The sequence below is a fragment of the Chelon labrosus genome (genome assembly GCF_963514085.1).
Source record: "Chelon labrosus genome assembly, chromosome: 18".
Lineage (NCBI taxonomy): Eukaryota > Metazoa > Chordata > Actinopteri > Mugiliformes > Mugilidae > Chelon > Chelon labrosus.
In genome coordinates this window covers 26,022,590-26,036,035 of record NC_140351.1, presented here as the reverse complement: position 1 = coordinate 26,036,035, position 13,446 = coordinate 26,022,590, and the positions used below count along the sequence as shown (strand labels likewise).

General features: G+C 40.0%; 2 protein-coding genes across 2 annotated transcripts in view; one reads left to right on the top strand and one right to left on the bottom strand.

Annotated features, from left to right (window-relative positions):
- The window catches only part of map7d2b (MAP7 domain containing 2b), a gene marked incomplete at its 5' end in the record, with an annotated part of 55,760 nt that overhangs the window by 6,634 nt on the left and 35,680 nt on the right, over nucleotides 1-13,446 (bottom strand). Inside the window, 3 exons of the mRNA XM_084566436.1 lie at nucleotides 223-286; nucleotides 498-602; nucleotides 7,559-7,739. Coding sequence (XP_084422562.1) covers nucleotides 223-286; nucleotides 498-602; nucleotides 7,559-7,739 — 350 coding nt within the window. The remainder of the gene's footprint in view (nucleotides 1-222; nucleotides 287-497; nucleotides 603-7,558; nucleotides 7,740-13,446) is intronic.
- Nucleotides 2,688-4,591, top strand: LOC311503686 (THAP domain-containing protein 6-like; the record flags this gene model as incomplete). Its single annotated transcript, XM_084566551.1, has 3 exons — nucleotides 2,688-2,767; nucleotides 3,101-3,308; nucleotides 4,403-4,591. The coding sequence occupies 3 exons, from the start codon at nucleotides 2,688-2,690 to the stop codon at nucleotides 4,589-4,591; spliced, it is 477 nt and encodes a 158-aa protein (XP_084422677.1).

Genomic DNA, 13,446 nt, shown 5'->3' with positions numbered 1-13,446 from the left:
CATACTCATCACATCCAGGATCCTCTTCACAGGAAGAAAGAATTAAAATGGAGAAAAAAGATAATGCATGCTCTGCAAAAACAAACCAAAAACAATGTGACAGAAGCAAAATGAAAATGAGAAAAAAAAACTGCAGAACAATTAAAGATATTAAATTGAGCTGGATTGGAAACAGAAGTCACTGGGGAGGAGTATGCATTAAGGAAAATATTCAGCGTTTACCCGAAGCAGCGGATGGAGGATCCACTTCACTCTTCCTTGTTCTCTTCATGATCTCCTCAATTCTCTGATAAAATAAATAAAACACAGAGGGTGTCATATCATTTTGATCATATTATTTGCAAATTTGCAAGAAATTTTGTTTTGCTGCTGTAATACGTTAGCATTTCATGACATGAGATGAACCCCATTTGACCTAAAGAAAAGCTGCACTAAGAGTAGCTCTATTGATGCTGTTTGTTGTTTGATTGTAATCTGTGTGTGGAGATCTGTGGTACCTTCTTCCTCTGCTGCCTCTCCTGCTCCTCCTGAAGGTGCAGCAGCTCTCTTTCCTGCCTCTTCCTCTCCGCCTCTATCTGGGCTCTCAGGAAAGCCTCTTCCCTCTGAAAAACATCCGTTATTCACTTTTCCTCATTCTTCCTTCAACTGGAAGTCCTTCTTTTGTAAAAGTAGGATGTAGATCAACACATACACTGTATAACCCTTTATTACACTATACTTACCACTTGTGACCTTTTATAATTTGTCATTGTGAGGTATTTTTATTTTTATTAAAATAAATGAACTACATAAGTCACATGATTACCATGTTTAATTGCTATGCTTAATTGCTGTGAAATAATCCTAAATAATAAGACAATCAAAAGCTCTAATCCTACCATGTGATGAGTTACACAAAGGTTACAGAATAGAATTTGAATCTGCCTGGGGTTGCTGATGGAAAGTACCGCTCGCAGGTTCTGCTTTTGAGTGATCATGTATGGAGATGTTTTCTTGCAGATTTTGCCAAATATGGAGTTGGTTTTCGATTAGAAATGATCAGAAAGGGAAATGATGACTGTGCACTTAAAAGGGAAAGGCCCCATGGCAAGTCTGGGGCAAGCGATAGAATGAGGACATGTAGGGTAGGCAGAATTATCTTGTTTTACAGGGCGTTGGAGGGCTCTCATCGAAAGACGTCAGTGGTAAAAGGCTGGGTCCAGCCTGTCCACCAACAAAGGGAGAGCTAAGTCTAAACCATGGCCACTCTCCAACTTAGTAATCGATCAGAAATATTTTCGACTGCCAAACAGAAAGGGTCCTTGTACAAGCTATTCTCTACATTTTCAATGAAAACCTCAACTTTCCATCAGAAATAATGAACACACTGTCATCATTTTTGTGCTGTTGTGTAATTTTTTGTGCTGTAATTTTTTGTGATTCTGAATAATGTTGTTCTCTGTGTTACTTGAGCTGACCAGTTCTACAACATTTCATTGCACTGCTTACCTGCACATGACAAATAAACCATCTGAATTTAAATCATCATCACTCTGTAATGTGTTTTCTTCTCTGGTTCAAAGTGGATTAAAGATGCTGTTTAATCCTGGACAAACAAAACCGACATCAAGGAATTGCAATGTCGGCTGACCGTGATCAGTGTTGTGGGTAACGCGTTACAAAGTAACGCGTTAGAGTACTCTAATTACTTTTTTCGTGTAACTTGTAATGTAACACGTTGATGTGCTGTGATGATGCGTCTGTCCCCTGCTGACCTACTTTACCTATGTGTGTGTGTGTGTGTGTGTGTGTGTGTTTGTGTGTGTGAGAGAACCGCCGGCAAAATGGCAGAGAGGACAGCTTTTGAATCGTGGAAGTACGCACATTATTTTCAATTTGCAAGCGAAAAGGACAAGAACAACATAACGGTAAAATGCACACTCTGCGTTGGTGAAAAGCTTCTGTCGACCGCAAAAAATTCCACTTTTATTCCAATTTTTAAAAAAAACATCTTGTATCCAAGCACCACTCTATGATCCTGGTATTGTTATCCTGCAGAGTTAATTTGGTTGGATGAATGACATTATTCATTGTCAGGACTTTCTTTGTGCATTTAAAGGAGGCTGTGTGTCGCTGAGTTGCAGCATGTGCGAGGCGCTGCAAACGGCTTTTAATTTCTGGTAACGCATGAGTACTCTAACGCGTTACTTTTATTCATAGGTAACGCTGTAACGTAACAGATTACTTTTAATTGATGGTAACGTTGTAACCTAATTAATTACTTTCCAAAGTAACTATACCCAACACTGACCGTGATGTTGCCTCACATCTCCTTTGTCTGGACAAAAATGTTGCACATGAATGCAGAGGTGGCAAGTAACGAAGTACAAATACTTCATTACTGTACTTAGGCAGATTTTTCAGGTATCTGTACTTTACTTGAGTATTTCTTTTTCTGACGACTTTTTACTTTTACTCCCTACATTTGTACACACATATCTGTACTTTCTACTCCTTACATTGGAAAAACAGGCTTGTTACTTTTTTAACCTCCACAGATGACAAGACGTAAAAGACGTGACATGATCGGACATGACTAGAGCCATAGACATAATAAAGAGTAGACGCGGCATTGGCTGCTGGGGCACAAGAAATGCGGCCGCCATCTTGAACTGGTCATCCTACCCGTAAACCACCAAAGCAGCAAGATGCCTGAGCACTGTGCGACGTATTTCTGTCAAAATTGGCGGACTATTCAAAACAGGGCTCGGGGGATTACTTTTCACAAGTAAGATTGAACATTATTATTGGTTGTACTTTGTGAATAGAATATTACTGTACTGTATTTATGTCCACCAGCGAAATCAGACAACAGAACATCTGACTGTAGAATAGTTTGCAAACAAGCTAACTCAAAATTTCAGCAGCTTTGGTTCATTATCAACATCAAAGTAGGAGTTTTGTTGAAGAAAGGTTCTAAGACATTTGAAGGAAGAAAATAGGAAGAAGAAGTAAATAGGAATAGGAAATATGAATATAGGAAATAGAAAAATAGGAAAAAGAATAAGCTTGACCTCCTTTGTAAAATGTTTCTCACAAATCTCCCATTTTCATTTTGAAGGTTTCCCAGAGACAGAGATGTTAGGAAGAAGTGGGAAGTGGCTGTGAGGAGGGAAGGATTCACTGCAAGTGATTCATCCGTGCTTTGCAGCGAGCATTTTAAGCAGGGCGATTTTGATAGGACAGGTCAGATTGTCCGACTCAGAGATGGTGTTATTCCATCCATCTTCAGCTTCCCGGTTCATCTCCAAAGAGTAGGTGTATCATCATAAGGCTGTTAGCATTCATAAATGTAAATATTCTATTATCAATCACAGGGCAGGGTGAGATACTTGTCTATATACTTGCATACCCTGTATACTTATATATATATATATATATATATCAGACATGAAAACGGGTCAGGGTTGAAAAAGGTGAGAAGGATATTACCCCTCTAGGCGGGTCCGGGGGCATGCTCCCCGGAAGAAAATTTTGAAAATTCCATATTTTAAAGCATCAATCTGATGCATTTTGAGATGCATTTTTTTGCCAACCTGGGGAGAGCATTAAGAGATGGTGGACATGCTGTCACTTAACTTGTCTACTCTTCCATCATGATTGACAGCCAATACAATGTTATGTAATTTTAATACATTTTATTGGCAAAGATAACAACCTAAAACACACAATACAGTGGTTTCCAGCATTATCAAAACATTAAACACTTTTCAAGGGATAGTGATATATTATTTTAAATCAGTTTTTGTGATTTATCGTTAGCTACAAGCTAGAAGCTAACTTTAGTAACAATATTTAGCTAATGTTAGTCTAACGTAACTGTAGCGTTAGCTAATAATTTTACACCGGAGCTTTGGCTGGCTAACGTTGCGTTCTCTCCTGCTGTGTTCAATGACTCAATTCATCAAGCTGTAGCTAACGTTAACTAAGCCTATGTCAACAGAGCTCCTGGGTAACTTAGATATAGGCCTGCCAGAAAATATAAAAAAATATTGAAACCATCACTCGTCAAATTCAGTCAGGTAAATCGCCGAGGCCTTCTGATGGTGGTCTGCACGGCACCCCTTGTGTGCACGCTCTGGTCAGCACGAAGCGAACTGCTTGTAAACCAATCGGTAACGGTACACACACAATTGAAGACATGTTGAACATGCATTCCTGGCACACACACACACACACACACACACACACACACACCCACACACACACACACACACACACACACACACACACACACACACAGTGCTGGCAGTGGCTTTGACAGGTTATGAGTATAAGAAAGAATGTGGGTCATGCTCTAAGTGGTGTCAAATTGATGTGTGAAGTGAGACAGTCAAACCATGTTCATCCCTCTTTCTACTAGGATCATGGCTTTGCCTTGCCTGCTTCTCCTACCTCTCTTAAGGCCAGACTCAATGAAGCCTTAGCAAGAGTGGAAAGTCTGGAGCGAGAGAAGAAGAACGCCATGGCCAGAGAAAAGAGGGCAAAGACCACAGTGAAGAGTCTTTTGGGAGATTTGAGGGAAAATTACCTTACCTTAAGACGAAAGTAGCACTTCATTTCATCTACAAATCATCTACATCTTATTCTTATACTCTTTATTAAAGTCCTTAGTTGTTATCTGAAGGGGACTTATTAATTTTTGCTTATAAAATTTCAGATCTTCAGATAGACTTCATGGCAAAGCAGGGCCATGAGTACACAAAGGCCTACAGAGTTTGCCCTCACACTCCATCTACATGGTCCAAAGGCATACAAATACCTGAGAGAGACTCGACATTTTCCCCTCCCATATACATTACAAAGGTAGTCTTAATGTTGTCTGATTGAATGTTTGGAAATTACTGATGCAAATACGTTAAATAGCTACTTCTTTTTTTTTTCTTTTTTTTTTAACAGGTGGCTGTGTTCGGTGGATGACAAGCCAGGCTAAAATAAAATCATGCTGGACATGCTGGAGAGGAGATCTATCTATAAATAATGTATTCATATATTGTTTCTTCATTTTTCAACTCATTAAAAAAGCTGAGTAGTACTTTTACTGCCACAATCTGCTTCTGCATCTCTATCATATTAGTGTGTATATACATATACACTACATTGTGTGTTTTGCAAAATACCTGTCATACATCACATATATTATATATCATATTCTATTACTGTTAAGCCCACTATGAATATTAATATACGCCAAACCATGTGTCCTGTATCATAGCTACATGTATGACGTTTGCAGCAAAAAAAACAAAAAAAAAACGCGTGAAAATCAGTTAAGTATTCATCGAGTTATGACTGATTAAATGCGCTGACACTTCACTGCGCCTGCCAAACAGATTACACTGAGTGGAGCGGGTCACCGGTCCAAGATGGCGGCCCCACGGCTCGTCAGCGCCATTGGTCAGCGCCGATGCGGCGTCGACTCTTTATTATGTCTGACTAGAGACACATCGGATGGAAATTCCAGTAACGGTCAAGGAATATGCTATTGTTTTTGACGCAATTCCCACTGGGATTATAATGTTGTTAAAAGGTAATACTCCCCCACAGCCACCTACTCATCTATTCAGTTTAACTGATACTGCTGTAGGGGGTTTGTGCTTCTCTGTAGAAAATCGCAGTATTAACAGGAAAATCAGAGCTTTATTCCAGACTGATATTGTTACTACTCCCTATGTTATTCCATATTGGAATGGTATAGTAGAGAATATTCCTTGGAAGAAAGTGTGGTCCTTACCTTTCAAATACATAGTTACTAATAAAGTAAGAGAAGTTTCGTTTAAACTGATACACAGGTTTTACCCAACAAAATCCTTCCTTAAAAGATATAAGCAGGATATTGACTCTAACTGCTCATTTTGTAATTGCACTGATGAAAACATGTCACATCTTTTTTGGAATTGCCCCCATACAGTACAATTCTGGTCAGAGCTACTAAAATTCATTCATGCAGTATTAATCCCAGATTTTTCATTTTGCTTTAAGGATGTTTTCTTTGGGTTGTTTGACTTTGATGTTAAACGTGATAGTGCACAATTCATTATAAATCTTTTATTTCTTTATGCTAAATACCACATACATAGGAGCAAATTCAGTGGTTCTAAACCATTCTTTTCTGTTTTTTTGACTGAGTTTAGAAATTACATTGAGTCATTGAAGTACTCAGAAAATACTAAGGCTATAAGAACTGTGGTTTTATATGAGTCGTGTGTGTCCTCAAAGGTTTATTAATGTTTTTTGTTTTTTTTTTCCATTCTGCCTACAAATCTGTCTACCTATGCCTTTTGTGATTATAGCTGTACCCCTGTATGTTTTGTATCTGTTGTGATGTTGTATGTTGGTTGATGCTTCCATATGTTGTGTTTGTTATAATGAGCTGTAAACCAAAAATAATAATAATAATAAATAAAAAAAAAAAAAAAAAAAAAAGACACATCGGATGGGCTTCCTGTGTACTTCTTCTACTGTTTTGAACAGGCAGCCTGTTGATTAGTTTGAGCTCTGCTGCCACCTACTGACTGGAGGCTGGTTTATCGTTCACGCGTCAATAGAGACATTAATACTGAAAGTTCACCTGACCCCACTATTTGAGAACTACTGGTGTAATCTGAAAAAACAAACTGTTGCTATCATTAGCTTTTTGAGGATTTTTTGGAAGCTAGTTTACAACGTTAGCAATGCTATGGGAACACATCGTTTTGATAGTATAGCTAACACCAGCTAGCAAAAACAACAACAACACAATAACCCTCAATTTATTATTAAAAAATTATCCAGATGCTCATGCAGGACATCTGGTCAATTCAGTCTAGATTATTCCGCTAGAACGTTTTCATTTGTTTCATTTATGGCAAAATAATTTTTACTTTTTACTTAAGTAGGCCTACATTTCAGAGCCTGTACTTTCTTACTTTTACTTGAGTAAAGGGGTTGAATCAGTACTTTTACCAGAGTATTTTTTTTTTTACACAAGTATCCATACTTTTACTTAAGTACAGAATGTGAATACTTTTGCCACCTCTGCATGAATGCACCGTGAAGACTACAGCCAACATGAAACAGAAGGAGTTAGTATTTGGCCTCTCTGATCTGTTGGTCTACACTTCTAGATCATCATGTTGTTGTGGAAATATTTGAGTATGTGAACAAGTTGAGATGAAGATGAAAAACAAAAACAACCTTCTTTGCCCTTTGAACTTCAAAGCTTAGTTTATTTTCTCCACTTCTTGTGCTCTTGTACTAGTGGTAATGGTGCAAGACACACCATTATAAAAACTAGGACCACAGATGGCTCAACACCAGAAAACAGCATGTGCCGGTTTGGTGTGTCGATGACATTATACTTTGTTTCACAGCAAACCCTTATCTGACTCCATGTGGACAGCTGTGTTTATATCTGTGTATATACTCTGCACTGCACACTGGACTTAAACCACTCAGAATGGTCAAAGCAAAAAGAACATTTAAGATGTTAATTTAAGTTCTGGTCCTCCCGATGAGTTTGAAACGTATTCAATCTGACCTCTTTATCCAGCTGATCCTGCATGTCCTTCCATCTCTGCTCCTTCTGTCGTCTCTCCTCCTCCTCCTTGCTCCTTCTCTCCTTTTCCCGCATCACTCTCTCCTCCTCAGCTTGCAGCGCTGCTCTCTCCTGCTGCTCTCTCACCTCCTGCAGCCTCCTCTGCTCCTCCTCTGCCCTCAGCCTGGACACAGTCATGTGTTTATAATTGATACTATGCATCTGGAAAGTATTCACAGCGTTTCACTTTTTCCACATTTTGTAATGTTACAGGACACAGGCAAAAGACCAAGAAAGATTACTACTGTCTTTTCCATAGAAAAGATTAGTCAGTACTTCACCGTTCTGATTTCCAACAAACCAAAGTCAACCCTACGTTTCCACCACTGTGGTCCACCATCTCTCTCTCTTCTGGCCGCACCTCTCCTCCACTCTTTAACCAAGATCAGCTGAGTGGACAGCTGCTGGTCGGAGGAGGGGCGATCACCTGGAGGAGGAGAGTGGGAGAGGCACAAACACACCACAACAACCACAGCAGCACTAGGGCCGTAACAGCTGGAGTACCTGGAGAGAACCCACGCAGACACAGGGAGAACATGCAGACTCCACACAGAAAGGCCAGCCGGCCCACAGATTCGAACCGGTGACCTTCTCGCTGTGAGGCATCAGTGCTAACCACCTCGCCACTGTGCCGCCCTCCAAAATGGATTACATTTTTTTTCCCCTCAAAATTATACACGCAACACCCCATAATGACAATGTGAAAAAAAGATTTTTTGAGATTTTTGCAAAAAAAGAAAAAAGAAAAAAGAAATCACATACATAAGTATTCAAGGCCTTTGCCATGAAGCTCAAATTGAGTTCAGGTGCATCCTGTATCCACTGATCATCCTTGAGATGTTTCAAAAGCTTCATTGGAGTCCACCTGTGGTAAATTCAGTTGATTGGACATGATGTGGAAAGGCACACACCTGTCCATATAAGGTCCCACAGTTGACAGTGCATGTCAGAGCACAAACCAAGCATGAAGTCAAAAGAATTGTCTGCAGACCTTGAGATAGGATTGTCTTGGGCCACTAATCTGGGGATGGGTACAGAAAGTTTTCTGCCTCTTTAAATGTCCCAGTGAGCACAAGGGCCATAATCCGTAAATGGTCGTTGCAAACTTTTCCATTTACAGATTATGGAGGCAAAGATTGAACTCTTTGGCACACAAGGCGTCATGTTTGGAGGAAACCAGACACCGCTCATCACCACGCCAATACCATCCCGACAATGAAGCATGGTGGTGGCAGCATCATGCTGTAGGTAGTGATGGCCAATCGAGACTTTGTTGATGTCTCAACACGTAATTCAAAAAAAGGTTCATTACTTGAAGCTTCAATGACGCAGTGCTCTATTCGGACATCTAGTGGACAATAAAATGTAGTACAATTGAGACGTGTCTTACTGGTTCATGCTTGTATGGGACTTGATTTGCCATACACATTCCTGTTCGACTACACAACATGGATATGTGGTTTAAAGGAACAGTATGTAGGATTGTGGCCAAAACTGGCCAAAACTGGTACTGCAATCACTTTCAAAATACTGTAGAACGGTGTATCCCCTCCGCCTCACCCCTGACTCGAGGTTGCCAGCTAAGCTGCAGGATCCAGCAGGATCAATTACGTTTCACATTGCCATAATCGACGTGCTAATGTTGTTTTCCTCGGCGTCTCAGCATAATGACAGAGAAACGGGCTCATAATGCATTGCTAATGTTAGCAATGACGACTCGCCGTTTTTATTTCCCAAACAATTCCTTACCTTTTCAATTCGATGACCCACCTCCTCTGTATGCGCTAACGTAACGTTACTTTGCACGAACATGCATAACTTTATTCGACTGTCGTGAATATTTGAAATGTCCATTTACATTATGTACAAGTAAGTTAGCCAAACATAGATGAATCTTACCTGTCCAGGAGAAAATTAGCAACGTTGGCGTCTGTCTTCAAATTCTTCTCCGTTTTCAGCCGTCTCCATCTTTCAAAGGCATCTCCTATACAAATCCTTGTTTTATTTCGGACTTTGTCACGACGTATTTCGGATTCATAACGAGGTCTTTTAGGTTTAGTAACGTTATACATGTTTTATCCGACACGTTCGTAGCTGCAGCTGTTGTAACTAGAGCAGAGCTGGCAACCCGGATGACGAAACTCTACTGACTTCGTGATTAGTAGATAGCTTGTGGGTGGCGCCTCAGGCCAAAACACAACATGACAACATCAACATCAGTTGAGGGCTGCAACTTTCACTTTTAAATGACAATATCCTGGCCGGACCACTGTTGTCAGTGATATAAGTATTTGAAATGAACATGATTTCTTCATGTCTAGTGACATATCAGGGCCATTTTATGATTAATTGAAATACATTTCTTACATACTGTTCCTTTAAAGCTGATAATAAATAAATTATATACATATAACAATAAAATACATAAAAAGTAATCAATGGGAATCGAACCCTTGCTTCACTAACGCAAGACCGTTGTTTTTTCAATGTACCACTAGCCCCCCCCATACTGTCGTTGGACGGTTTTGATTTACATCACTACTACACACTGTGAACCTTCGCTAATTTACACCAATGTTTATGTTACAGCGCTTACATCAACTATTTTCATTTGCTCTTGGTATCATGGTTTAGTAGTGTCAGAGAATATCTGTACTGAATGCAACACTGTCAAACCAAACCTCTCTTGACTCAGTCATTATTTGCTTCGAAGACTCATCTCATCTCTCCCGAAGAGCTGAGACAACCAAACCAGTGACAGGGTTTCTGAATGAAGCAGTGAAATAGTTCATACGTTAAAAAACACGTGATTTGTCCGAACCAAAACTACAGTATATACGCACTTCTGTCTCAGAGTCTGAGTGAGAGTTAGAAAAATAGGACTGTATATCAAATTTATGTTTGATTGCTCTCGACTACTGTATCGTTTCAAGTCAATACAATAATAATAAAAATCATAATGATAAGGATACTAGTTATTGAAGACCATGTTTCCTATTTGGCATGGCAGATTATAACCCTACATACTCTTCACGTACGCTACCGGTCAAACGTTTTAAAACACCCTAATTTTTCCAGTTATTTATTGCAATTCAGGTCGTGCAAGTCTACTGAACAGCCAGAGGTTAAAAAAAAAAGGTTTGGTAACCCAAAACTGAAAAATAATGTATATTTCAGAATTATACAAAAAGGCCTCTTTCAGGGAACACGAAGTGGATTAACAATTTAAAGCTGTTCTGCAGCAATGAAGGTTGAATCAGCCTTGAAAGCTGGTGCTACTAATTCCTACAGGTGTTCCAACTTTTCTTCATTACTTACAACCCCCTCTGTCTGCATAAAAGCAGTGCTGGAACACACTGTGGTACCAGACCCTCATGAGCATCAGGTGAACAGTATTGTACTGCAGGAAGTAGTGTGTTGCTACAAAAATGGCGAGAAAAAGGCAATTAACAATGGAAGAGAGACAGACCATCATAACACTTGTAAAATGTAGGTCTTTCCTACAAGGAAATTGCAAAGAAAGTCAAGGTGTCAGTGAGTACAGTTTTCTTCACCATCAAAAGGAACTCAGAAACTGGGGGAAGTTAACAGCTTGCGTGATAGGCGGCTCACAGGACACAGCTTCAAGCACAGCTTAATAGTGGTCGTAGTAAGCAAGGCTCAGTTTCAACTGTGAAGAGAAGACTTCGAGCTGCAGGTTCGACAGGACGAGTTGCAGCAAGAAAGCCATTGCTAAGATATCCAAAAAGGTTCAAAAAAGGCAACTGGACTTGTAAAGTTTTTTGAGAAGACGTTTCACCACTCATCCAAGTAGCTTCTTCAGTTCTAGGGGACTGGTGGGAAGTCTGAGGTTTAAATAGGAACTCATACTGGAACTTGCTAAGATGCCAGAATAAGACAAGGAGGCTCGCCTGGGCCATGAAACACTGAACACATTGGACTACTGAAGACTGGAAGAAAGAAAGTATTATGGACTGATGAATCAAAATCTCAAATCTTCGGTTAATCACGCAGGATCTTTGTATGCCGTCGAGTAGGCGAGAGGATGGTTCCACAGTGTGTGACATCAGTCACAGATCTGTCAAACATGGAGGAGGAAGAGTGATGGTCTGGGGCTGTTTTGCTGGATCCAGGGTTGGTGACTTGTACAGAGTGAGAGGCACCCTGAACCAAAACAGCTACCACAGCATTCTGCAGCGCCATGCAATACCCTCTGGTATGCACCTAGTTGGTCAGAGGCTATGCCAGAACTACCTCAGGAAAAAAGAACAAGATGGTAAGCTTGAAAACATGGAGTGGCCAGCACAGTCTCCAGACTTAAACCCCATCGAGCTGGTTTGGGATGAAATGGACAGAAGAGTGAAAGTAAAGCAACGTACAAGTGCCAAACATGTATGGGAACTTCTGCAACAGACTTAGGAAGAACTTTCTGAAGAAAATTTGATTTCTATTGCAGAAAGAATGCCACGAGTGTGTACAGTTGTTACACCTGCCAAAGGTGGCTACTTTGATGAGTCAAAAGTTTAGAATACATTTTGGTCTATAAATTGATTCCATGATTTATTTTTCAACTCAAATTGCTTATTTGTTCTGTGCTTTCATTTCAGAATGCAATGAGACACTAAACTGAATAATTTTCAGTAAAAAACTGGAAAAAGTGTGATGTTCTAAAACTTTTGACCGGTAGTGTATATTATGTAAAGAACCATTTGAATGGTGCAGTTTGTGTAACTATGTCTATGTACCAATCTAGTGTTATCTAACTATGTAACTAATTTATCTATTTCTCTCTGTATCTTACTATCTATCTACAATGATTCTCCACAAAATATGCAATCTGATACAACACTACTAACTCTCAAAGCAGCTAACACCAACAACAGCAACAAACCAACCTACTCTGCAAAGAAACATTCAAATGAACACCACTAAATAGGGATAGGATATCCGGGATATCCCTGAACACACTCGATCCCGCCAGATGATTCACATGACAAACCAAATCCATCAGGTAATTCTTATACCCGCTGAAGCACTTGAACTGCTTTGAACGTCACTCAAAGGCTTCAAACGTCACTAGTCACGTGACCGAACCACCCCTCGGTACAGTGGTTCGATACAATTGCCTTATGAGCTACCGCGCATGTGTCGGAGCCTCGGGTGTCAGAGGACACGTGTTTTTCAGTGGCAGGAACTGGGAGACTAGTCAGGATAGAGGGAAAGATGAATGGAGCAATGTGCAGAGACATCCTGGATGAAAATCTGCTTGAGCGCTCTTGACCTCAAACTGGGGTGATGGTTAATCTTTCAGCAGGACCTAAGCACACGGCTGGACAACTCTGTGAATGTCTTTGAGTGGCTCAGCCAGGGCCCAGACTTGAATGTGATTGAACATCTCTGGACAGATCTGAAAATGGCTGTGCACTGACGCTTCCCATCCAACCTGAAGGAGCTTGAGAGGTGCTGCAAAGAGGAATGGGCAAAACTGCCCACAGATAGGTGTACCATGCTTGTGGCATCATATTCAAAAAGACTTGAGAGTGTAATTGATGCCAAAGGGGGATCAACAAAGTACTGAGCAAAGGCTGTGAATACATATGTACATGTGATTTCTTAGTTTCTTATTTTTGATAAATTTGCAAAAATCTCAAACAAAAAACATCTTGTCATTATGGGGTGTTGTATGTATATAATTTTAAGGAAAGAAATGAATTGAATCCACTTGGGATAAGGCTGTGACATAACAAAATGTGGAAAAAATGAAGCACTGTGAATACTTTCCGGATGGACTGTATAGTATTCTCTGGACACAGGGCTCTACTTATATTTAA